Source organism: Colias philodice, chromosome 3, assembly GCF_061535455.1.
Source record: "Colias philodice isolate Cphi_HAF_F1 chromosome 3, ilColPhil1 Martin Lab GWU primary, whole genome shotgun sequence".
Lineage (NCBI taxonomy): Eukaryota > Metazoa > Arthropoda > Insecta > Lepidoptera > Pieridae > Colias > Colias philodice.
The window spans coordinates 4,021,329-4,046,112 of record NC_143088.1 but is presented as its reverse complement, the minus strand read 5'-3'; the positions used below and the strand labels follow the sequence as shown (position 1 = coordinate 4,046,112).

The window sequence follows — 24,784 nt, the reverse complement described above, 5'->3', positions numbered from 1 at the left end:
TAGCCTTCAACCCGCGGCTTCACCCGCTTTGTCTAGTGAATTCCTATGTCCTCAAGTCGTCTAGTAGGGTTCGGAGCAGATGCATTATGCATCTATTTCACTGCTCGATTTTCTTTGCCAACAAGTCAAAATCAGCCTTTTGTGTCCTGCCAGACCGAGATTTTTTTTTTATTCTTAGTTTAACCGGGAATCGAACCCAGGACGCTACGGCCTACGCCTACGCTCTTTTACGCTCTACGCGCTTCTACGCTCATGAGTTAAATACTGTACCAAGGAGGCGGTCACTGTGTCTAAAACCTAATAAATTATATACTAAGCCCTTCCTCGAGACTAACTAAAACCGGTTGCGGAGGAAGGTTATGGCACGTACTTATAATTTGTTAAGTTTAAGATAAATCGGGTGCCAGGTGAAGCCGTTTTTAAATTCATATAAAAAAGTCGATGCTTACACTTGCGGCTTGCCAGCTGCTGCCAAAGCACGCTCGTTTCGCTCGCTCAGCTCGTGTGGTGATTTACAGTCAACATAACAGGCTTTTAGGTAGTAGTCCCGAAAAGGAGAGCCTTTGACAGTACTTGACGACTAAAACATGGAAAATTTCAGGTTGACCAGAACACAGAGAAAGGTTGTGGGATAACCAAAATATATGTCTATCTTTGGCAGATCACAGAAGGATAGCATCTTATGGGTCTTGTGGTCTTGATGGGATGGACGTTTGTATCAATATTGAGGCCGTAAATGAGACTTTATTGTAACGAACGACCTTTAACAAATGGAAGTATTATTACTACTTTATTGTCGAAAGAGGGCAGAAAATAACGTTTTTTTTCTAAAGTTTAGGGCCTTTTTTTATGGGCAAGGCCATTTTGGGTGGGGACTGGGGTCATGACCCTGTTGATGCCCCCTCGCAGATCGCGCCTGAATCTGATAGAGACGTAAAAAGGGAATTTTTTTGTATATGTCGTGGCCATATCTTGCTTCTGGTATTCGCCGGCGCTACCGCGGCACTAACAAACAAGTTCTTAAAATATTCTGAATTTTTTTATGTTTTATGGACTCTCTAAGATATTTTATACGATCTGGCCAAATGTCGATGACCAAATCGTGAAACGTTGACGATTTAACGATCTGGCCAAACTAAATTGGCCATTTCATGAAATGAGCAAATCTACGATATGGCCACGACATATATATTATACTCTGCTTGAAAATAATGATACTTACTATTATTTAAAATCAATCAATCATCTTTCCATAAAATTCATACTAGTATGTAAAACTCTTTTATGTATAGCAACACAACATCTAGTGTGCGCGAATCGGATTAATTATCATTGAATATAATAATTATTTTTGATGAATACCCTTGAATACAGCCGACAGCGATTACCGCAAGAGAACGGTAGATGTCGCTTTATTAATATTGTATTTTGTGACAAAGACGATTTTTACTAAAATATTAACAATTACAGCATTTAATACAATTAACATTCAATATTCATATTTTTTTAACGATTTTATTATAATAACCATTCCTATGATGATAATAGCACAGATAATATATGTAATACTATACTAGTACCATCACGTACCATAAATAATACCTACTTTCTCTTGGATCGGCATTCCGCATATCTGCCAATGTCAAAGTCATTTTGGCTTACCTACCGCCACATGTTACGATAGTTTATTTTTCATTAAAATAAATTTGTTTTACAAAATACTTCAAAATGGTAATTGATTATGTTATTTCAAATATTGTATTATAAACTCTAGCTTTATTGCATCATTTTTAAGATAGAACTGTTCGTATAAACATATTCAGTGCGGTGTATAATTAATGAGTCAATTCTTTTTTCAGAAACCCTTAATGTTGCAAGGGCACGAGCGTGCTATAACACAGATCAAATACAACCGTGAAGGAGACTTACTGTTTTCTGCAGCGAAAGATGCCAAGCCAAATGTGTGGTGGTCACTCAATGGTGAACGCTTGGGCACATTCAATGGTCATGGTGGTGTAGTATGGTGCCTTGACGTTGACTGGCAAAGCATCCATCTTATAACAGGCGGTGGTGACAGTTCTTGCAGGTATATTTGAAAGAAAGAAAGAAAATACATTTAATCACAATTCAAATACAACATTTTAGCTTACAACTTATTTACACTCTATAAGAACAATAAAAATTTGCAAATTAAAAAAAAAATACATTGGATGTATTCTAATATTTGGTCAGTATTTGTGATTAGGTGAACTACTCAGCATTTGCCTCTCCATATTAGTGGAGAGGCACCAGTTTTCAGTAGTCCCCTCGACTTGCTACGCTTGGAGCACGAGAATGGTCTTTTGTTGAAGTGAAAACTTCTTTAGCGGTGTTGAGCACTTTTTCTGTAATGGGTATAAAATCTTAAACTCGCATCAGGACACGTGACCTGATCGAAAAAGCGTAAGACGGATACCATTCCAAAATATCAAACATGCTCAACGTTAATAATTAAATTTCACTTCTGCCGGCACTCCCGCAGGGCAACCTGTCTTTTTTTATATTATATAAATATTATTTAAAATTTTATATTATGGGTGTGTGAAAACAAGCATGATTTTCTTATTGATAAATTTGTAATCCAAATACTTTGATTTCAGATTATGGGACTTAGAAACAGGCAAGAATATTGCAACAATAAAGACAAATTCTTCTGTGAGGACATGTAACTTCAGCTTTAGTGCCTACCAAGCTGCTTATACAACAGATAAAGCTATGGGACACCCTTGTGAGGTAAACTATTGGAAAATCATTAAATCCTTTCAATATTATTTATGACTAGCTGTGCGCCCAGCGGGTTAGGCCACTTTGGTTAAAACTTAATAACTTTTGTACTAAAACAAGAAGTGACTTGGTTTTATATTGTGTAGTGATATTTTGTGTGTTGAAATCAATTTGTTAAGAAACTCCTAATCATACTCGTACTTACCATTATGATATCTGATACAATATTTTCATGCACAGATTTTATTCTTAAACTTCACTTTATTCTGTTAATATGAATATTGAATACTGTGAAATATATATGAATCCTGTGCCAATGTTATTCATGAATTTTTATTTTAGGTGTTTATTATTGACACAAGAACAGTAGATGACTCCATCTCATCTGCTTCCCCTATTCTTAAGTGGGAAATTACCGATTCAAAAGTTACATCAATGATTTGGGGTTCCCTCGATGAGACAATCATTACTGGTCATGAAGCTGGAGACCTTATCCAATGGGACTTGAGGGTATGTGGTTGTTAATTAATTAATTTGTAGTATTCAAAATGTTTGTACATATACTACATAAACCTGTGATGCAATCTTTTTAATTATACCTGTAAGAATGCTAACCATTCTTACAGGTAAAATTTGAGATTTAGAAGAAAAACAGGATTTTATTTATTTCATTATCTACTCATTCAAATAGTTGTGGAAAAATTATTTTATATAAAGTGTATAATCACCATTTGCATCACATGTAAAAACATAGCATATTGCAATAGTCTTCTAAAAACAATTTTGTAACTTTACCTCTTTTGTTATACTTAATAAATCTTAATCTTAATCTACAAATTCTATTTTTAGACTGGAAAGAAAATCCACTCAATCAAGGAGCACTCCCGTCAAATAAACGACATGCAATTATCGCGCGATGGTACGATGTTCATCACCGCATCAAAGGATCAAACAGCGAAATTGTTTGACACAAGCTCTTTAGAATTACTGAAGGAATATAAAACGGAGCGTCCCGTAAACTCTGCAGCTCTCAGCCCCATACTGGATCATGTTGTTCTCGGTGGAGGACAGGATGCTATGGAAGTAACAACTACATCCACGAGACAGGGTAAATTCGATGCGCGATTCTTCCATCTCGTGTTTGAAGAGGAGTTTGGACGTGTAAAGGGTCACTTTGGTCCTATCAACAGTTTGGCATTCCACCCTGATGGTAGAAGTTATGCTTCTGGTGGTGAAGACGGTTATGTTAGAGTACAGAGTTTCGATCAAGCCTACTTTGATTATACTTTCGATTATAACAGGGAGTAAATCTTTGTAGTCATAGTATTGTATAATTCATAAACACATTACCATCAGAGATATTTGTAAGCGTCACAACTCCAGTTCATGTTGGCTGTCTCATCATTCTGTAGCCAAAAAATAAAATATTTTATAAATGCAGACTAATGTTTTATTATAAGCTTCATTGTATCTAAAACAAACATTGCAATATCATAAATTTTTTATTAAAATGTATTCCAATAGATAATATCATCCACATCCAACAGATATACAATCATCAAATATGAAATGAAAAATACATTAATTGGATATTTTGTTTAAACATAAACTATATTTAATAGAATTTATTATTCAATATAAAGTACATTTTCCTTAATCTGTGTTATAGAATAGATTTTGTATTCATGGGAAGTACGCAGTAGGCTTAGAATACTTTGCAAATGTCGAAAATTTGCAGCATAATTAGTTCTTGCTGCTTGCTTTTGACTATATTGGCTTATTGGATAATGATTTTGAGAGACAGACAACAAAGTGATCGTATAAGGGGTTCCCTTTTTTCCTTTTCGGAACCATAAAAATTAGGAAAAGTCACAAAATTATAGATTAACAGTTTATTGTATAGAATTACAAACATGGAATACTTATATACACAAATTGCACTTAAATTCACAAAAAGTAGGGGGTAGTGTGTTGTGGAGGGACTTCTCTTTCGCTATTGGGTACTGCTTGAAATATTTTCGCATTCCAATCGTTCACAGTCTTGAATTCCATGATAGATGCTACATTACCACATCTGTAGCAATAATTAGGTGCTGACCAAACTGTGACTAATTTTTTGTCGAACATATACTTGTAACCTAAAAAAAATCACAATGAATGATAATTTATGTTTTTACAAAAACTTAAGATATTCATGGATTTATTAGGATTTTTACTGTACATATCTATTTTGAGATCTTATGAAAGAAAAAAAATTACATACCATCATTCACAAGTTGATGTGCTCTGCATATTAGGTTAAGATCATTATATTCCATAAACAGCTCTGTCACCATTCTACCAAACAGCCAACCAGCTCCACGAGGACTTATTGCCCTGTTGATAATTTTTTTTATTAGTTACATTCTATAGAGTATTTTGTTATGTATTATTTCTGAACTTCCTTTCTGTATATTTATGTATTTGTAATGTCAACTGCATTGTACTTTTAGATAACATACCATAAAATATTTCTTGTAGTTTCTATGTAAACAAGAGTAGGATGCATACTTGGATGTGGTTTAAAATTACACTGCTAGATAGATTGAAAGAGACTGTAGATATCTAAGTTTCAAGAATAGTACATTTTTATTCAATAATACATAACATATATTTACCATTTCTGAACATCTTCATCATCAGTTGGATCTGACCATAGTAAATCACAAAATGCACCTTTGTGTGGGATCTGTTGATTTCTGTCAATGCAGCGTATCTGATCTAGCATTGATATCTCTGGAGACAGACCTCCATGCACGCAAAGAATTGTTTCATCAATTAACTAAAAAAAGGAAATTCAAAATTCAAATACATACTTAACTACAAAATATTACTTTTGGAAGAATTAATTCAAGTCAATTATGCAAAAATTCTCTCACAAGTCTATTACAGTAGCTGCTTGCCCTATGCTTGGGATGAACAAGTAAAAGAAATACAGTGTAAACTCTATATAACGTCACTTAAGGGACCGTGCATTTTTCGACGTTATATAGAGTGGTCGTTAAATGGAGAGAAAGGGAAAATTGCATGATTGGTCCCGAGACAGGAATATTATTTTGACATTGCCTATGAAACCATGTTATCATCGCTTGATCAAGGTCTTCATATTGAGGTTTCTTCAATTTTTTGGCAGATCGTCCATCTTCTTCGGCATGCAGAATTTTTTCTTTATTTTTCTACGACTGCATTTCTGAGAATCTTCGGTATGTCAGTAAAAAAGAATGTAAACAACTACATTTTCATTGATTTCGGCAACTTAGTCAGTACTTCCTAGTCCTAGTTCCTAGTGGTAATGTCTTATTGTGGTCGTTAATTAGAGTGAGCGTGATGCTATATGGAGTGTATTATTGTATAGACAACAATATAAACCAACCAAAGTCGAGAAATCTTGACGTTATACGGAGTTTGACGTTAAATGGAGTGTCGTTATATAGAGTTTACACTGTATGTATAATCAAGAATATTATTAAGCTTTCTGCTAGTGAAACCATTGAGTTTTGTTAGCTTTGGATATAATTATTTTTATTAATAATCTATTATAGGTAAGTTAATACATCAACTGACAAAAATTTTAATAAATCTAAAAACCATTTACTTTCACACAAATTATATAAGAATAGGTATACAGTTAAATGCAGTCAATTATTTACCATACATAAAGATGTTGAAATTTATGTTATACTCAAATTATTTATGGAAGAACTTACAGCTGCAACAGTGAGCAGATCAAATACACGACAACAGTCCCTCCAAGCATTTGCATTGCCATATTTAGTGAGACATTCATCATAAAATCCATACACCTTGGTTATTTGACATGTTTCATGATTCCCTCTGAGTAAAATTATCCTAAAAAACCAATAATAAATCAGAGATAGGTAGATGATATTGACCTTGTTTCATTGTCTTGATATTAACCCATTGACCACCGAGCGGCCCGATCGGGCCGAGACACAATAGATTTTCTATTGTGTCTGTGATCCGAGGACTGACGGATTAATTAGAGCTGCAAGCTTTAATGAACCCCTAACATATGCATATGGAATATAATCCATAAAAGACAGGTAAAAGAAAAAGAAGCATTTCTTATAAGACTCCCATTGGTGTCGTCTGATTCTTAAATTTTTAATGAATTTATTAATAATACTTTTAAGGACTCAAAACAAGGGACATCTCACCTGTCGGGATACCTAGCTTTTAATGCCATTAAAAGAGTGAGTGTTTCAAGGCTGTAGTATCCTCTGTCTACATAATCACCCATAAATATATACTGTGTTTCAGGCACTTGCCCACCAATGTTAAATAATTCTTCTAGATCATAAAACTGGAAAAGAAAATATCAAATTATACGAAATAATAATAATTTACTTTTACAATAGAAATTTTTCTGGTTTTACAAATTGTAAAGTAAAAACAGACCATAATTAATTAGATTATCCACATTTTTTTATCAAAAAGTATGTATATTTAACTAGTGATTCATTGTAGCAGGAAAAATAAAAATAAAACGCATATGAAAATAGATTTAGAACAACAAAAAAGTAGGAGGATATTTTGCTTCTTAAATATTTTAGAACTTACCTGTCCATGTATATCACCACATACAGTTACAGGTGTCTGTACTGGTTGAACATTCGGCTCTTCAAGTAGTAGATCACAAACTATGTTGCATAGTTCTCTTAAATCGTCTTCTGGTAGATATTTACACCTTTTAGCAATCTCGATCCATTTATCAACGTCTCCCATCATGATTCAAATTACTTAACTAAAAAATGTATCACCGAGAGGCAAATAATAGGCCAAACTAATTTAATGTGAATTGCAACCTAATTAAATTGTAATAGCTAGTTTTTTTTATTATTAGCGGTGTACTTTTTAGGTAGTATTTGTATTTTCTTTGATTTTTAAGAAATAATGAAATCAGAAATGACTTTTAAACATAAAAGTCCTACAACTTTAGCAAAATATGGAAATGTCAATGTCATTACGATTCAATCGGAACCACAGAGCAAGTACCTAATATAGTATAGTGTAGTTGATCGGAACCTGTGATCGGAACAACTTTGAAATAAAAAAGAATCTTATATAATCGGTAGGTACCTTGTAGGTACCTACCAAGAAGCTTATATCTGATACACTGGAGATTTCAGTATGAACATTAACTTGTAACAAGAAAATATGACGTTGAATGACGCCTGTATGCTTTTTTATCCCTTTCACACATAGAAATCTAAATAACAAGACACTAGAAGTCGTAAGCGCGCGTGACCTTGTCGCCACTCAGGTGATTTTCACAACACCAGTGTGTTCGTCACTGTTCAGTTGCTCTGGAGACGTATGTGTGTAAACATGGTGTGTTTCAGCATTTCCCATTGCGAATATTCTTCCACAAGTTGTAATTATACTAATAAAGAAATAACATTTCATCGGTAAATATTTTTTTTTAGAAATAATGCCGTTTTTCCTTAAAATTATAGAATATTTACAAGTATTACGAGTGTCACCATAGTAATCGAAATAACAATGAATGACACAGTCGACCATTCTTATTATCACGTTTTTTCGTATTGGAGCAAAAAGAAACAAAACGTCTCATATACTTAGGGATGTTATTCTAAAATAAACCGTAAATTGGTGCGTTAGGATACATATTAAAAAGCTTAATTTAATATTTAAGTTAGTTTTCACTAAAACCAAGCTGTCCAATAAAAGGCATAGTTTACTTGTGTGTACTGTTTAGCTATCGGCACAGAATACATAATAGTAGCTAAACGCTACAGAACGGACACTCTCCGCCTCCCGCCAAAATTAAACTTACCTCACCCCCGCGCGATCAGACATAAAATGGGCCATATTTTTCTGCAAGGACGATATACGCAACGAAGATTGACAACATTAATCAAATTGACTTAAAGTAATTTTATTATTTTGGATTTGTGATTATCGTTTTTCGTAGAAAATGGTTAGATATTGTGCTGTTTACGGATGTATTTCATCAGAAAAACGCGAATTTTTTTTTTACGCTAGTCACAAATGTGCCAACCATAAAGCGTTAACACACACATTTGCAGTCTCTACAGTGTGATTGTCAAAACCATCATTTTGTATGGAGTGTCCGGGGTGTGCTATCGGTTTAAATGTGTTGATTTTGGCGACAGCGGTTTTCATACGAATTATGACATTATAGCACTTCTATGTGTCTTGTTATTTAGATTTCTATGCTTTCACACCTAACTTGGCAAGTTAAAACATACAGGCCTCATTCAAGGTTATATTTTCTTGTAACAAGTTAATGTTCATACTGAAATCTCCAGTGTATTATAAGCTTCTTGGTACCTACACCCGTGGTACACCGGCACAGAATACGTTATATAGCTAAGGCCGCCTTTCCATCTGCAAGAAAACTTCCGCAAGAAATGTCCGACAGTCTGTCTGACAGCAACTTGCAAGTCTAATTCTGCGTTTCCACCTGCAAGTAGACTTGCAAGCTGCTGTCAGACAGACTGTCGGACATTTCTTGCGCAAGTTTTCTTGCAGATGGAAAGGCGGCCTAACGCTAACACCGGGTACACCAAATCAAAAGTGCTGAGATAAGAAACGCATAAAAAAATACAGTCATTGAGAATCACCAGCTGTTGCAGTAGAATGACGAATCAACTTTATATGTTACATACACTTCACACAGTGTTCATAATATTTCCATCGCATTTACACAATCTTGCGAAAAGCGAGGCGAAAAACGAACACGACCGACTGTGTGAACGCGGTAAAATATTATACATTTCCGTCTCGCTATTCGGGCGAATGCTGTGGGCGAATGTCTATAGGTTCCGGTTGGGCTGTATCACAGCCCACAGGGCTGTATGATATTTGCACACGAACAGGAAGGTGATTACTGAACCGACATTAAAATAGTCGTCATATTAAAAGAATAAATTAATATGTATAAGCACAAGTGTATAAGCATGCACTGAGCTCACAACATTATGATTACATTTTATAAAAAAATAAAAAATAATATTCCGCTAAGACATCAGTTCAAATTCCTTGTATCAATAATCGAAAAATAAAATTAAAAAAAAAAACATAGCATAATTGACATCATTGTCAAACTTTACGAAACACTTTTTTGATGCAATTGCATTGGTGAAAACGAAGAAGGTAATGAATAGATGCAATAAATCTAAGCATGTAATTAGAAATTAGCTGTTGTTTTTTTAAGTGTGAATTAATATACAGTTACATTTGAATTTTTCCACTGATTTTCACTTCTTCATTTTATTTTCTCATAGTGACCCCTCCATTGTCCATTTTTTTCTGGCCACATCCTCAATTCTTCACTACTGACACATGTTTCGCTCGAATACCGACAAAAACTATTAAACTGAAGATATGGTGCACTTACCTTTAATATAGTTTTGTTTCTTTTTAGGCATAAGGCGTCTAGAAAATATCTCGATCTTGTATCTGAATGGTACACATTATTTACGTGTTTGTTTTCATTTTTAAACAACTTACGATAATATCGAACTACGATTACTTTATAAAGCCGTAAAATGACGGCGTCGTCTACCCTCGATCCTAAGTTACGAAATCGTCTTACAAGATATCTACACACTGGAAATGAAATTCCGAGATACTATCCGGGATGTTGGACAACACATAAATATTATGAACTGGATAAATTACCGGCATTGAATGAAGTTTTTGAAACCGATCCTAACAATGTAGAAGTTGTTAACATTATCCTGAAGGTAACTTTGTGTTCTATGAAAAACAGTAAGATATTTTATAAATATAAATTTATGTATTTACAATAAAATTAATGCAATTCTTTCAGGCTTATGAAAATGGCTGGTACACACGTTTTGAGACTATAGCATTTGCTTTGACTAAGTGCATTCTATTGGGTTCTTGTGCTGTCAAGGAAGCTTCCTACAAAGCTGCTTCGCAAGTGTGCAAGACTCCGGAAGAAATGTTGCAGTTCAATAAGTTTACAAGGCTCCTGCATACTGGTATAATATAATTTATTCTAATATTCTATCGGAAGATGTTTTAATATTAAAATATGGATAACATGTTAATAATTTCCAAATAACTTTAAGTACGAGCAAATGTAAGTTTAAGTTCCAATATACATTATAAATCATTACTTTGGTAAGTTTTAAAAGCATTACAATCTATCACAATAAGTACAAAATGATTTATATTTTTGTTTAAAAATTTTCTTTATGGCAATTTGTTATCAGGTAATGGTAGAGGTTGGTGCAAGCATGTGTGGGAGTGGTACACATCAAAGGATCCCATGGAGCTTGCCAAGGAAATGACTAGGGTCCGTGCGAGACATGGCCGATCACACAAAACACTGTTGCGGAAATCCCACTTAAAGATTGCTGAAAATGATCATGGTAAGTTTCATAAGTTTATTATGAAATGAAGCCAATTTTCTTGACACATTTATCATTAAATGAAAGTATATATCAATATTTTTCTAAACAAGAAAATATAATAAACTCCATTATTTGTTGTGATTATTGTTATACTTACTACGACTAAGATAGAACTCTAATGTGAAGTGAATTTAATTCATAAATTATAATCTAAATAATATTTTAAAGAACTCAAGTTTTTACCCACTTACAAAATATTGCCTTTCTTGCAAGAAAAACACTTGAAAATAAATTTAATACCATAAACATAGCATGAGAGCATATGATCATAAATTTACTTCTTTAATTAGTGTGTTCAACTGTTCATTATAATCATAATCATTGCATGTACCAAAGATGTGCAACTGAGCTGAAATTTTAATTAATATTTTTCATGTAAGAAATCCAATGCATATAGCGTTATCTTTCTATAGAGTTAATTATTATTGCATTATTAAAAAACTATAACTAAACTTATGTCACAGAATACATAATAGTAGCTAAACGCTACAGAACGGACACTCTCCGCCTCCCGCCAAAATTAAACTTACCTCACCCCCGCGCAATCAGACATAAAATGGGCCATATTTTTCTGCAAGGACGATACGCAACGAAGATTGACAACATTAATCAAATTGACTTAAAGTAATTTTATTATTTTGGATTTGTGATTATCGTTTTTCGTAGAAAATGGTTAGATATTGTGCTGTTTACGGATGTATTTCATCAGAAAAACAAGAATTTTTTTTTACGCTAGTCACAAATGTGCCAACCATAAAGCGTTAACACACACATTTGCAGTCTCTACGGTGTGACTGTCAAAACGATCATTTTGTATGGAGTGTCCGGGGTGTGCTTATGTTGTACATAATCAATCAATTTATTCCCATTAGAATATAATATGAATAATTTGTTTGACCCTTATTAGGTAAAGGTTTTTATATTACAGTTAACATTATTTGCATAATTATTCTTTAATATTTATACAACATCACTACATAGTATAAAACAAAGTCGCTTTCTCTGTCTCTTTGTCCCTATGTATGCTTAAATCTTTAAAACAACGCAACGGATTTTGATGCGGTTATTTTAATAGATAGAGTGATTCAACAGGAAGGTTTTAGTATATAATTTATTATGTTTTAGACAAAGCGGGCGAAGCCGCGGGCGGAAAGCTAGTTTAATATAAATTAACATTGCAGCAAGACAAGCAGTGGTGAAATATGCACTATTCGGTCTGAAACGCGCAAAGCAACTACTGGGCGATGTTGAGGGCACCAAGGAAGTGTTTGATTGCATCCAGAAGGTGGAGGATATGCGTCATTGTGAGGATCCAGTGGCGGCGGCGATCATAGCTGAACAGAATAACTTCACTTTGGATCATGTTCCCGGACATTTGCTTACGTCACAAGAGGTATGTGAATAGGTATTTATATGAATTAATTACTTGAAAATTACATATTGAATCAAATGTAAAATGTATTTATCCGTGCATTTGCAAACACAACATTATTGTACCATAATATAGAAGATTATTGAATTTTATAAGATAAATCATACAAACTGGAATTTGATTATAATAATGATGTTTTATTTTACATTGCACAGGTATGGAATGCGATCTTGCCGCAATTCAAATTACAAGACCTGCTGTATAACATCCAACGCATCCACAACATGGGTTACCTGAACAGTGAATCAACCACTACAGCCATCTTGGTTTCGCTCCTCAACAATCAAGATATCATCAAAAAATCGACAGTCACTCCGATCGAAGTTTATATCACTCTGTGCAACTATAAGAAGAAAACCAGGTAGGAAAATACAAAAAAGTGATAAACACAAATAAAACTTTTTGTCTATAAATTCTTTTTGTAACAACAAATAATACAAAAATAAGGTTTAGCAACGGTCGGCGCCGTCATAAATTGATGATATTTTTTTTACGTATGAACAAAAAGTAAATAAAATACATATTTTTTGGACGCACTGAACCTTCAGTGTCTGACTCCCATTTGACCAATTTTTTATCCTCTTTAGGCCTCTGAAGTTCGAAAAGGCGAAAGTGGCACTCGAGAAGCAACAACGTCGTCGCGCTCGACAGATATTCGACTGCAAGACTCAGCTCTGGGAGTGGACCGTCACCCGCCGACACCCCAAGGAAGTGAAGAATTGGGGTCAGTTTTTAATTAACTATTATTAAAATGTATATTATCTATTTATTTATACATAAAAATTGCACTCTGTTTTTACAAAATTGTACAAATAGATGATTATGAAACTTTGCACACTTGTAGGTTACATAGAGAAGTGCATAATGCTTATATTTGCACTGGGCAATCACCACTACATTTTTAATGTTAGGATTCCTGTACGTTATGACCCTTTCATGCGTATATAACTAAACTAATTTAGGAATTGGAACCTGGTTAATTTAAGAAAGACATTTATCATCATACAACTTTAAGCTTCGTCGTCATACTTTTTTATACCGCAATGTGGTCGTCGTCGTACTTTTTTATACCGCAATGTGGTTGACTATGTAATAAAATTGTTAGATTGTCACAAAAAACGTAATGGACTTGATGGTAAAGGTAAAAAAAATGTGAACAAATGAATTGTGAACCGGCTTTTGGAAGTATCACAAAAAATCGATCAATTGATCCTGCATGATAGTTTTTTGTTTTTATTACAATTACATGGAGCATTGCCCATTGTTACAATACTGTGAATGGAATATTCAATCTTGAGATTCGGATAGACCATCCGAATCTTATAAATTTTTAACCCTTTTTTTAATGCAAAATTTTTTAAAATTTTTAACCCTTTTTTTATGCAATGCTGAGTATGCGAATTATATTAAACATTATAAATTAGCTGCTGCTTGCGACTTGCCAAAGGCTTAAAATTCGTCATAAAATTAGTGATTTTGGCAGTAGAACTTAAGAAAGAATAAAAGCATTTTGTCTTGTTATTCTTTTATGAAAGGAATACATCAAGCATTGTATACTTTATGAAATAATGTATGGCTTTCAAACGGTGTAAAATACATGTAAGGCGATTTAGAATACTGGTTTAAATATAGTACTAGTTTATATAATAATACTAGCGGTCCGCCCCGGCTTCGCCCGTGGTACATATGAAAAATAGATGTTGGCCGATTCTCAGACTTACCCGATATGCACAGAAAATTTCATGAGAATCGGTCCACCTGTTTCGGAGGAGTATGCAGACTAACATTGTGACACGAGAATTTTATATATAAGACTAGCGGTCCGCCCCGGCTTCGCCCGTGGTACATATGAAAAATAGATGTTAGCCGATTCTCAGACCTACCCAATATGCTTACCAAATTTCAGAGGAATCGGTCAAGCCGTTTCGGAGGAGTATGCAGACTAACATTGTGACACGAGAATTTTATATATAAGATAAGATTAAAATAGTTAAGTCACACAATGGACCTTCAAGATGAAAATTCCTAATACCCTGACCTAGTTTCTGCATTGTTTGTAAGGCCATTGGTTCCAATATGTCTGCATTTATTTATTACAATTCAAAAGCCTACCATATGACTTGTGATTTTTTCAGCATCATTTTTAAGTAATAAAGTTTTATACTAATTTTATAATTAATTACGCAGGAATCGATCAGCCACCCAATCCAGCTGTACTGGCGGCACTCAACAAGCTCATAGACCAGACTTGGACACTCACTCCCGCCACCAAAGCTCGCTACTTGATCACTTTGGATATGAGACACCACATGTTTAAAGGTATGCTTTAAGCTATTGCATAGCTTCTATCGCGGGCCTTGAGCGCGGGGACCGAATCGAGAAATTCCGCAACGAAAAAACTTCACGCTCCCCACTCCGACGGGCGCGGAGGTGTGGCTTGAAGGCATAGCATGCAATAGCTTTACCGCGGCAGTCCCCGAGTGCCACACGTCTTTTTATCTTGGTACAAATAAACCTAATTTTTTATGTTTAAAATAAAAGGTTTGATGCAGTTATTTATGTAAAATAAGTCTTGAACACTGTATTTGTAGAGATGAATAAAATTGTAATTCGTATTTTATGTCTATCATATTATTAAGTCTTGTCTTTATACTAAGATGTTTTCGTTCAAGAATAAATATTTATTATTTTATTCTTTACTAGAGGTCCGCCTCGGCTTCGCCCGTGGTACATATTTCGCAATAAAAGGTAGCCTATGTCCGTTCTCGGGTATCAAAATATCTCCCTACCAAATTTCATGCAAATTGGTTCAGTAGTTTAGGCGTGATTCAGTAACAGACAGACAGACAGAGTTACTTTCGCATTTATAATATTAGTATGGATTACATCTAAATTGTACACATTTAGGGCCGATCTTTCAATGCTTGGATAAAACTTATTCGTCGAATAATGTATAAAACTACCATTTTAAAAACGTATTCCTATTGCCCATATTTGATAGTTTACGTGACATTTTAATATTATCGTGTAATACTTTATTGGACAGATAAGTTTTATCCAAGCATTGAAAAATTGGCCCTAACTCTATTATATCAATTTTTCTTTAAACCAGGTCGTCATTTCTGCAAAAGCTACGCAGTCCCAAAGAAGGGTAAGAAGACGAACGCCAAAAGCACTCCCGCCACGGGCGGTGGGGACGCAGACACGGAGAAAACGGAGAGCAAGAAACATCTGTTCGCTGAGTGCTTTTATAATAAACATGTGACTCCTGGACATGCAGGTGAATATTTTTGCAATTTTTTATTCAGATTGTCCATATTTTTCAGGATTATTTTTTAATTTTTTTATAGTTAGGTTTTTGGTTTTTGAAAACCTGCATTGAAACATCTCGTCTATCGTATGTTATAAAACTTCGAAAGACGTTTTTCAGTATCTATGCAAATAATTAATTATAGCATAGATTATATTTCATCACAATTGAAAATAGAGTATTACAATGCATAATATTTTTGTTTAATTTTTAGCCATAATCCAAATAACATAAATATTATTTTAATGAAAATGGAAGGTATTATATTATAGTTAATAATAATTTTCTTATTTTTAGCAATTGTCCTGGCCCTACAATTACTGAAGCGTGAAAAGGAGGCTAAGATCGCCGTATTCACTGAGGAAGGCATTGATCTTGTCTCCATTGAACGTAACTTCAGCAACATCGAGGAAGCCGAATTTGTGCTCAGGGTAAATATTACTTATTAAACTTTGATGATAGATTGTTTCGTCATTAAGGGCCGATTTTTCAATGCTTGGATAAAACTTATTCGTCGAATAATGTATAAAACTACCATTTTAAAAATGTATTCTAATTGCCCGTATTTGACAGTTTACGTGACATTTTAATATTATCGTGTAATACTTTATTGGATGGATAAGTTTTATCCAAGCATTGAAAAATCGGCCCTAAGTTAATAAAATCTTATCATCTTATGCTTTTATTTATCTGGAAATTACATATTGATTTTAATTCGTTTGTATACATAACTATTTTGGTCCTTCGAGCGGGATTAAGCAATAAAAATATGTCTTACTTAATATTTCTATACAAGAAACTAATTTGCTGTATCCATCCTAGATTTAAAGGATGTATAATTTCTTTTTCAACACAGAAAGCGAACCTAGGCCGCGTGCAAATGGACGCTCCAATAGAGTGGGCGAGCAAGATGAACATGAAGTTTGACGTATTCATCAACATGATTGACCGATGCACTCGTTACATGGAGCTCGATATCACGGCGCGTGGAGGGCGAGGCCCCGGCGGTCGGTATGGGCCTCCGCCCCCCGCTGACAAGGAGATAATAGACCATTGCCCGGTTAGGGCCCTGGAGCGCTATAGGGCGAAAGTCGGCGTGCCGGATGCGAAGTAAGAGCTACTTTTGATTATACCACTCCCTAATTTAGCAATTTTGTTCCATTTCCTGATAAATTTCATTTAACAATTCGTAGACCGGGAGATACTGACACAAAATTTCGAGTCATTTGTAACAGGATGGCGGTTCTACAGGGGTCTTAGTACGCAATGACAAAAAGAAACACGATGGTGTGAACGCTGGTACCGGCGGCTTAGTCGCGTGGGCGTTAGTCGAACTCGTCGGAAAAATAGCGAAGTCAAACGATTTGTAACACAAAAATTTTAGAATTTACCGATAGCCCATAAAAAAGAAGTAGGCGGTAGTGTCATGCCATACTTTTCCGGTGTGACTTACAGCCCGCCATACCGACGCGAATGTGTTGATTTAAAAAAAAGCAATTCAACCATTTGTACCAGGCTAACTTTTGCACAGGTAACCATCGTCGTGCAGCCATTTACGAAAATCGCCATGCCATACTTTTTGGACGATTCCAAATGGTCGCCATACCGCCGAAAATCTGCAAATTTTTTTTTCGCCGAACCATTTGTAACACTCTAAATTTTTTTTTCAACAACTCCTGAATGATTATAAATAGAAGTGTGATAATGCCATACCTGTGGGAGGTGGCGAATGTGTATAAGATTTTTTTTTATTGTATGATTTTATTCGTATTTTGAACGATTTGTAACAGTATGGCATTAATCTTTCCTATAAGTTTGAGGTTCAACAAATATAAATACAAAATTTCGAAGATCTAGGTGGTAGAAATCTTCACTTCTATAAATTAATAATAAATTTATTTATGAAGCATGGCAGCACTTTTTCCCCCTACTAGAAGTATGGCAAATATAATAATGGTCACATTTTATCAAATACTCTCCAAAAATCCAAATGCAATACTGGTACAAAAAGTTTGGCGAAAAAAAAAATTTTTGCAGATTTTCGGCGGTATGGCGACCATTTGGAATCGTCCGAAAAGTATGGTATGGTGATTTTCGTAAATGGCTACACGACGATGGTTACCTGTGCAAAAGTTAGCCTGGTACAAATGGATGAATTGTTTTTTTTTAAATCAACACATTTGCGTCGGTATGGCGGGCTGTAAGTCACACCGGAAAAGTATGGCATGACACTACCGCCTACTTCTTTTTATGGGCTATCGGTAAATTCTAAAATTTTTGTGTTACAAATCGTTTGACTTTCGCTATTTTTACGACGAGTTCGACTAACGCCCACGCGACTAAGCCGCCGGTACCAGTGTTCACACCATCGTTTTTCTTTTTGTCATTGCGTACTAAGACCCCTGTAGAACCGCCATCCTGTTACAAATGACTCGAAATTTTGTGTCAGTATCTCCCGGTCTATCGTGTTCTAGTTATAAAATTGTCTTTTGTCTTTATACATAAAGTTCTTCTTTATATAGAAGTTCAACTTTTACAAGTTTTCATACATAACTTCGAATTACAAAAAGTTTAAACCTCAATTTTTATTGTTAGAAGCTTCTTAATAATTTGTTTTGTTATATGCTTGGCCCATGCTATAAAATGCCTATAGACCCAAGAATAATGTACTTATTCTACTGATGACATAATTTTCGTAATCGAAAGTAATTTTTCAATTACAAACCAAAGTATTTCAAAATCAAAAATTATTAAATAACATATTTTTACAGGCTAATCGTGCTATCTCTCGCGTCCCACCGCGTGGGCACAACAGACGGCAACCACGAGGGCGTGCTCGACATAGTGGGCGTCGACGAGCACGTGCCGAAGGTCATGGACGCGTTCGTGCGCGGCGAGTTCAAGTGAACGTCACGTTGTGTATTCTGTACTCGGTAGTTGTGAGCGCTCGCGTGAGATGATTTTGTTTTTTTTTTTTAATTTTGTGTAGAGGTAGTGGTAGTGGTAGCTGCTTTATAAAATTTTTTTGCGAACTTTTTTTTTAGGTTTTGAAAATCTGTATTATGGAAAATTATTGTAACTTTTAAATCATATTTGTTTAGAATAGAATCCTACTGCGGTTTATTCTTGACGTCGTACAATTCGATAGCGCTGGCTGTACGCACGAAAAAACAAGACTCATGCGGCGTTACCTCGCTCTGAGGCGTTCCATGTAAGGCTTGAAGTGCAAGTGAGAGCGCGGAACGAGCGACAAAGAAGCACAATCGGACGTTGACACGTTCAACTATCGTCAGTAAACCGACTTTACAGACAACCAATTTTTTAACTCTTTATCAACTCTGGAAATTGCAGTTTGTGTGTTCTTCCGCTATTTTGAAAGTGAAAATCAATTATAGTTTTAAAAATTGAACGTATCTACATCGAATCTGTTGATTATTACGAAGCTTTAAATTGTCAAGACAGACTGAGAGTGCGCTTTACGTCGAAGATATTGTATACAATAATATTATGGTAACGAAATCATCTCACGAGACCGCTGTACATGCGATCAAGAAAATAATGGGAAATTCAGATATACTGTTTAATATGTAACTTCTTATTGCACAGCCTTAATTGTATTCTGTTATTCATGTTGAAAAAACAATTTTATCGATTGACTTAGTATCTGGAACATTCCTATTCTTATTTTGATCGCATTATTTTAAATTTGCAAAACTTATTACGTAAAATTAAATTCGTCTCTTTTACCCACTGACCTTCATTATACTACTTCGCTGGGCTATTAAATTAACTATCTTAGAAATTTCGTATTTACTTTTATTCAGTTTTGCATCTTTCACACAAATTGCCTTATTTGGCGCTCTTAACCGAAAATTTTTGAGATGATAAATTCTTTGATACAATTTTTTATTTCATTAATAGCAAGCCCAGTGTATTATTATAATTGAAGTCAGTGCTTTTACCTCAGTATTTACGTTTACTGTATAAAAAAACACGTCACAAACGCGGGTAAACCATATTGATTGATTTTTTTATTATTTTTTTTCTAATTGACGTGTTTTTAACCGATCCACGATTAAATTTACGCATCGAATATAGCTCACCCGAATTTGTGTAACAAATACCACACCGCAATGTGTTCCGAACCTCAGCTATAAAAGTACATACTATTTTGAAATATTGCGTTGTTTGAATTTGCGGTTTGTGAGAGAAATTCGTGTTTCCTCAATTTATTTACATTTACAAAATCTATAGTTAATTTTTAAGACCGGTTTCTATATTTTATGTGTATGAAAAAAATCTTACACGCTTGTTCAAGTTTTGTCGAACATTATGGACATAACAGGTTTGAGAAAAACAGTGATAAAATATAGAAACTGGTCCTGTGTGGTTCGGTCACAATGTTACGAACGAAATATCGACCTTAAAATTTAGGTAGAGAAATCTTGCAGATTGTTAGGTTGATTTATCAAGATATTTTCCATTATTTAAAGTTTTAGTCTGTATTTAAATTAAAAAGACCAGCATAATTGCAAAGGGAATTTAAACATTACATTCTAAATGAAAATACAATAAAACTATACTTAGTACATTTTATTTTCTATGTTGTTTATTATCTGTTTACGAAAGAACAGAATTGTTTGTAAAACTATTTTTGTGAATTCTTAAGCAAAAGTCCAACATTCATAATAATTTAACTGTAGTTCCGGACCATTGAATATAAGATATTTTGAGCATACAATGGTTGTATCTTCCTAGTTAACGTTTGGATCTCTATTTGAAACCTGGTTTGGCAGGCCTTAAGTTTTTTGTTTATTATTATTAATTATTTTGCATAAGTATAAAGTGGAAATAAACCATATCCAAGCTTAAAAACTTATGTTTTATAACGATTTTTTATATGACTCAAGTCGATAGTTGTTGCGTTTCGCTTTAATATTGAAGCTTGTATTCTTATAGCTTAATAAGCATAATCGTCGTAAGGGTAATCATATATATTGTTATGGTGTCTCTAACCCTAGTGTAGGCGGTCAATTTAGGCCTCGACGCATCTCTTAGTCGATCTGGGGCATGATTGATATTATAAGCTTAGTATATTTGTAGCTTGATATGTAACAGGGTCTTTTTGGTCAAACAAAAATTTCGGCACCTGACGCTCACTACAATCACGGCTATGTGTTCAATACAGTAAATAGTGACGGAGGTGACAATAGGTAAAATTACTTTTATTCCATATTATAAAAGAAAATATTTCCATGAACCAACCGTCATGTTACTTCCAACGGTTACATTTGAACGCCAGTACTCTTAGTTAACGAGTTTCAATTTTATTTATATTTTATACAAGTAACTAAAGTGATGTTTGATGACATTCTTTCCTAATTGCCAAAGCAAAATATGCATTTTTATTATCTAGTTACTGTACTGGCCTTCAAATGTTCTTATGTAGCTGTAGTAGATAATATGTACTAGCATATCCTTGGTCTTTTAGGCTAATAGAAAACTGGTACATGCTCATGTGTTTTAAAAGTCAATAAAATCATCCGGTAGTTATAGAAATATTGTTATGGGCAAGTATCAGATTTTCAAACTGTGTGTAGTTAATAGGTGAATCCGTTTCAATATTGGTTACTTTTGTACTAATAAGAACGGAATTTTCAGAATCTGTGATCACTTGGTACTCTCTCGGGTTTAAGTATTTTTTATAACCGTAATGTTGAAAATTTAGAAAGCTTGAAATTACTAGTTACTCTCTTTATTGTGTATGTTGTTTTGTTATGGGATACTTTATATGTATACTAACGTTTTAGTATTACGCTAACAGATCAGCGCATTGTTTATTTATTTTTTAAATATAAAATAATATGTTACTGCTTCATTTATTTTGCAATGCAGTGGCATTAGACTGTGACAATAGTCAAGTGTTTTCATTTTCAGTTTTATAATTGCCTTAAAAACGAAATACCTTTTCGTTGTATAAAATAGTTTACTGTGATTATGATGCCTTCGCAACTCCGGAAAAGTTGTTTATGGAATATTACTGGAATTTTTGGATCGAAATTGAATACAAAAGCTGAAGTATAAGTAACAAGTTATAAATGTACTCTCACTATATTTTCTTACATATCACGTAACCAAGCAATTATCTGTATAAAAAATACTGTATGGTGGTAATTTATACTGATATCTATACAAATACGTGTCAAATTACTTAGCAGTACAATTAACGAAAGAAGTTACATTCTAATAATTTAATATCGGAATACATTGGTTACTTTTTTATTCTTGTGTTTTTACTTTGGCTTCAATGAAATTGGTGACTGCGCGGCGGAATCAAAAAGACTGCTTACAAATTCCCCATCTATAGCCAAATAATATACTATGGTACCACAACAACCTTTAAAGTAACAGTCCGTCCCATTCGAAAATATTTTAAGTTGCACTCGGCTTTAGTTCATAATACATAATATTTTGTTTAATCATTCACAGCAGCATATATTTGCACTTTATGAATAACAGAATGTAATAACATTTCAAAAATGTACATGCATGTTTGTTTTCATGTTAAATAAACTTATCAATATCATTTGGTTGTTTTATTTCAAAGAATAAAAGATGCATTATAGGTTCCACCTTCCCTAAGAAAATTATATTTGTAAATGTGTTTCTGACCCTATAGTATAAAATAGTACGCTAGCTGTGCCGCGGGGTTTCACCCGTGGGCAAAGGCACGTATATGCATTGTGTCAACCTACATCACTGGAAATTATCATCAAAATCTGTTCAGCGTTTTTTTACGTGAAAGAGTAACAAATCGATCACAACCTTTCACGTTAATAATATTAGTAAGATAAAAATAGAGTAAGTTCTATTCGGGTTTCAGCTTAGCTGGTTTCCAGGTGAGTTTGTTCATGGTTTGTTCGGTCATCATCACCGATTTGATGATCTGAGGAGTTCCAATTTTTGTATGCTTTTTATCAGAAATTCCGGTATTTGGCAAGAAAGTCTGTTCAAATTATGCTTCAACTTTTATATGCGTTGTGTTAAGGCCGCCTGTCCATCTGCAAGAAAACTTGCACAAGAAATGTCCGACAGTCTGTCTGACAGCAGCTTGCAAGTCTACTTGCAGGTGGAAACGCGGTATTAAACTTGCAAGCTACTGTCAGACAGACTGTCGGACATTTCTTGCGGAAGTTTTCTTGAAGATGGAAAGGCGACCTAAGCTTCAGATTCACAGAACGATTATTATTTATTATCTACCAGTAAGTTTTGTCAAAAAGACATATCTTCTAGTCGCAAAAAAGGTTGGTGTCATTTTATTTGAATATTGACATTGACATTTGATGACATTTGATGATATTAAAATAAATATTTATTTTTTATCAAAATATGTAATGATAGAAACGAATTAACAATTACAAATATCGGAAACTATTTAGATCACAAACAAATAATTTTTTTTTAAGTATAACCAAAGTAAATTACTAAATTCGTACTGTCTACATGAGCTTGGATTTGCAAGAAAGTAACGAAACACAACAACTAATGCAGAATGACGGCGAGGACGAAGAGCAGAAGATGTCATTGTCTGCAACATCGCCTGTAACAAGTAACAAAATGTCTAGTGGAGCTGCAAGTTTAACATCTAAAAATGCCCAAGCATTTACGAATACAGGAAATAGCTTGAACGATTCAACTAAAATGTCGTACGTCAATGAGCGAAGACAACACCGTGACTTCATGCGCGCATATAATAACAGGCCTAAACACATACCTAAAGAAACGCCAGATGTGAAGCATATGGAAAAAGCATTGTTGGAATTACTGGATGATTTTCATACTGGGAAGTTGAGTGCATTTAGTACTGGATGTAGTATGGAACAGATGATAAATGTAAGGGACCAACAAGAACATTTAGCTCGATTGCACTTTAGATTGTATGGTGATCCAGAAAAACCTTCAGAGGATACCTTTGAAAATACTTCATCCAAAGACAAAATGAGCCAACTTGTGCAAAGTTTGGAACAGTTGTCAACGTCTATTGAACATTTGCAGTCTGATGATACTTCATCATCTCCAAGCACTAGTGGTGATAGTAAGGAATGATTGTATTATTATTTGAACCTAGAAGAAATGTAATGAGTAATGATATTTAAGAAACCAGTTGTTCATTAGAATATGATATGCACAGTGATAAAAGTATTTTTAAGTACATTGTGAAAAACAACTTTAAATTTTTCTTTTATTCATGAACTTTTACTCAATTGCAATATATACTGTACAACTATTGTCAGTTGGCTTATTTGTAGTTTGTGTAAAATGTAAAGGGTTAAATTGTATATGTTTTAAATGGTTTATTTGTTGTTTGAAGGTGATAATTAATATTATGAGTAATTCTAAAAAAAGATTGTATGGGTAAATTAATAAAAGCAAATGTACAATATATTTGTCTTTTTTTGGTATATCTCTAAAAATTTACTTTAATAGTTATTTATCAAAGGTTTGACTCCCAGCAGACTTAACTAATAGTCTCAGTCTAGTAGGAGATCGAGGTCTGCTATTTTTTGGCAAAGAAAAATTGATCAGTTAAATAGATGTCAAATGCATTTGCCTCAGAGTATGAGGGGATATAACTTCTACAAAGGGTTGTTATCTATACTAATATTATAAAGAGGAAAAGTTTGTAATTATGTAAGTATGTATGTATGTATGTATGTATGGTTTTCACGCATAAACTACTGGACCGATTTCAAAAATTCTTTCACCATTAGAAAGCTGCATCTTTACTGA

At 34.0% G+C, this 24,784-nt stretch overlaps 4 protein-coding genes across 6 annotated transcripts; 3 read left to right on the top strand and 1 right to left on the bottom strand.

Moving 5' to 3' along the window:
* The first annotated feature begins 1,617 nt into the window (after positions 1-1,617).
* eIF3i (eukaryotic translation initiation factor 3 subunit i) lies at positions 1,618-4,203 on the top strand. 2 transcript variants are annotated; one of them, XM_089714114.1, is made up of 5 exons: positions 1,618-1,731; positions 1,860-2,086; positions 2,640-2,772; positions 3,106-3,273; positions 3,613-4,203. In XM_089714114.1, exons 1-5 carry the CDS (start codon positions 1,729-1,731, stop codon positions 4,069-4,071), a joined length of 990 nt encoding a protein of 329 aa, XP_089570240.1. In that variant the 5' UTR covers positions 1,618-1,728; the 3' UTR covers positions 4,072-4,203. The 2 variants fall into 2 exon arrangements, with proteins under 2 accessions (XP_089570240.1, XP_089570239.1); XM_089714113.1 differs by lacking the exon at positions 1,618-1,731 and having other exon boundaries at positions 1,828-2,086.
* A 437-nt stretch (positions 4,204-4,640) lies between these two features.
* PpV (Protein phosphatase V) lies at positions 4,641-7,769 on the bottom strand. The gene is made up of 6 exons (XM_089714112.1): positions 7,384-7,769; positions 6,981-7,126; positions 6,510-6,651; positions 5,421-5,584; positions 5,027-5,139; positions 4,641-4,901 (listed from the first exon to the last, which is right to left on the bottom strand). Exons 1-6 carry the CDS (start codon positions 7,549-7,551, stop codon positions 4,711-4,713), a joined length of 924 nt encoding a protein of 307 aa, XP_089570238.1. The 5' UTR covers positions 7,552-7,769; the 3' UTR covers positions 4,641-4,710.
* A 2,061-nt stretch (positions 7,770-9,830) lies between these two features.
* Positions 9,831-22,580, top strand: LOC149489530 (RNA-binding protein RO60). 2 transcript variants are annotated; one of them, XM_089714109.1, is made up of 12 exons: positions 9,831-9,963; positions 10,235-10,556; positions 10,643-10,817; positions 11,052-11,210; positions 12,434-12,645; positions 12,840-13,045; positions 13,272-13,408; positions 14,872-15,003; positions 15,797-15,964; positions 16,292-16,425; positions 16,851-17,104; positions 18,766-22,580. In XM_089714109.1, the coding sequence occupies exons 2-12, from the start codon at positions 10,359-10,361 to the stop codon at positions 18,899-18,901; spliced, it is 1,911 nt and encodes a 636-aa protein (XP_089570235.1). In that variant the 5' UTR covers positions 9,831-9,963; positions 10,235-10,358; the 3' UTR covers positions 18,902-22,580. The 2 variants fall into 2 exon arrangements, with proteins under 2 accessions (XP_089570235.1, XP_089570236.1); XM_089714110.1 differs by having other exon boundaries at positions 9,928-9,963; positions 10,219-10,556.
* A 755-nt stretch (positions 22,581-23,335) lies between these two features.
* On the top strand, positions 23,336-24,437 carry LOC149489529 (uncharacterized). The gene has a single exon (XM_089714108.1). The coding sequence runs from the start codon at positions 23,498-23,500 to the stop codon at positions 24,098-24,100; it is 603 nt and encodes a 200-aa protein (XP_089570234.1). The 5' UTR covers positions 23,336-23,497; the 3' UTR covers positions 24,101-24,437.
* Positions 24,438-24,784: the final 347 nt, after the last annotated feature.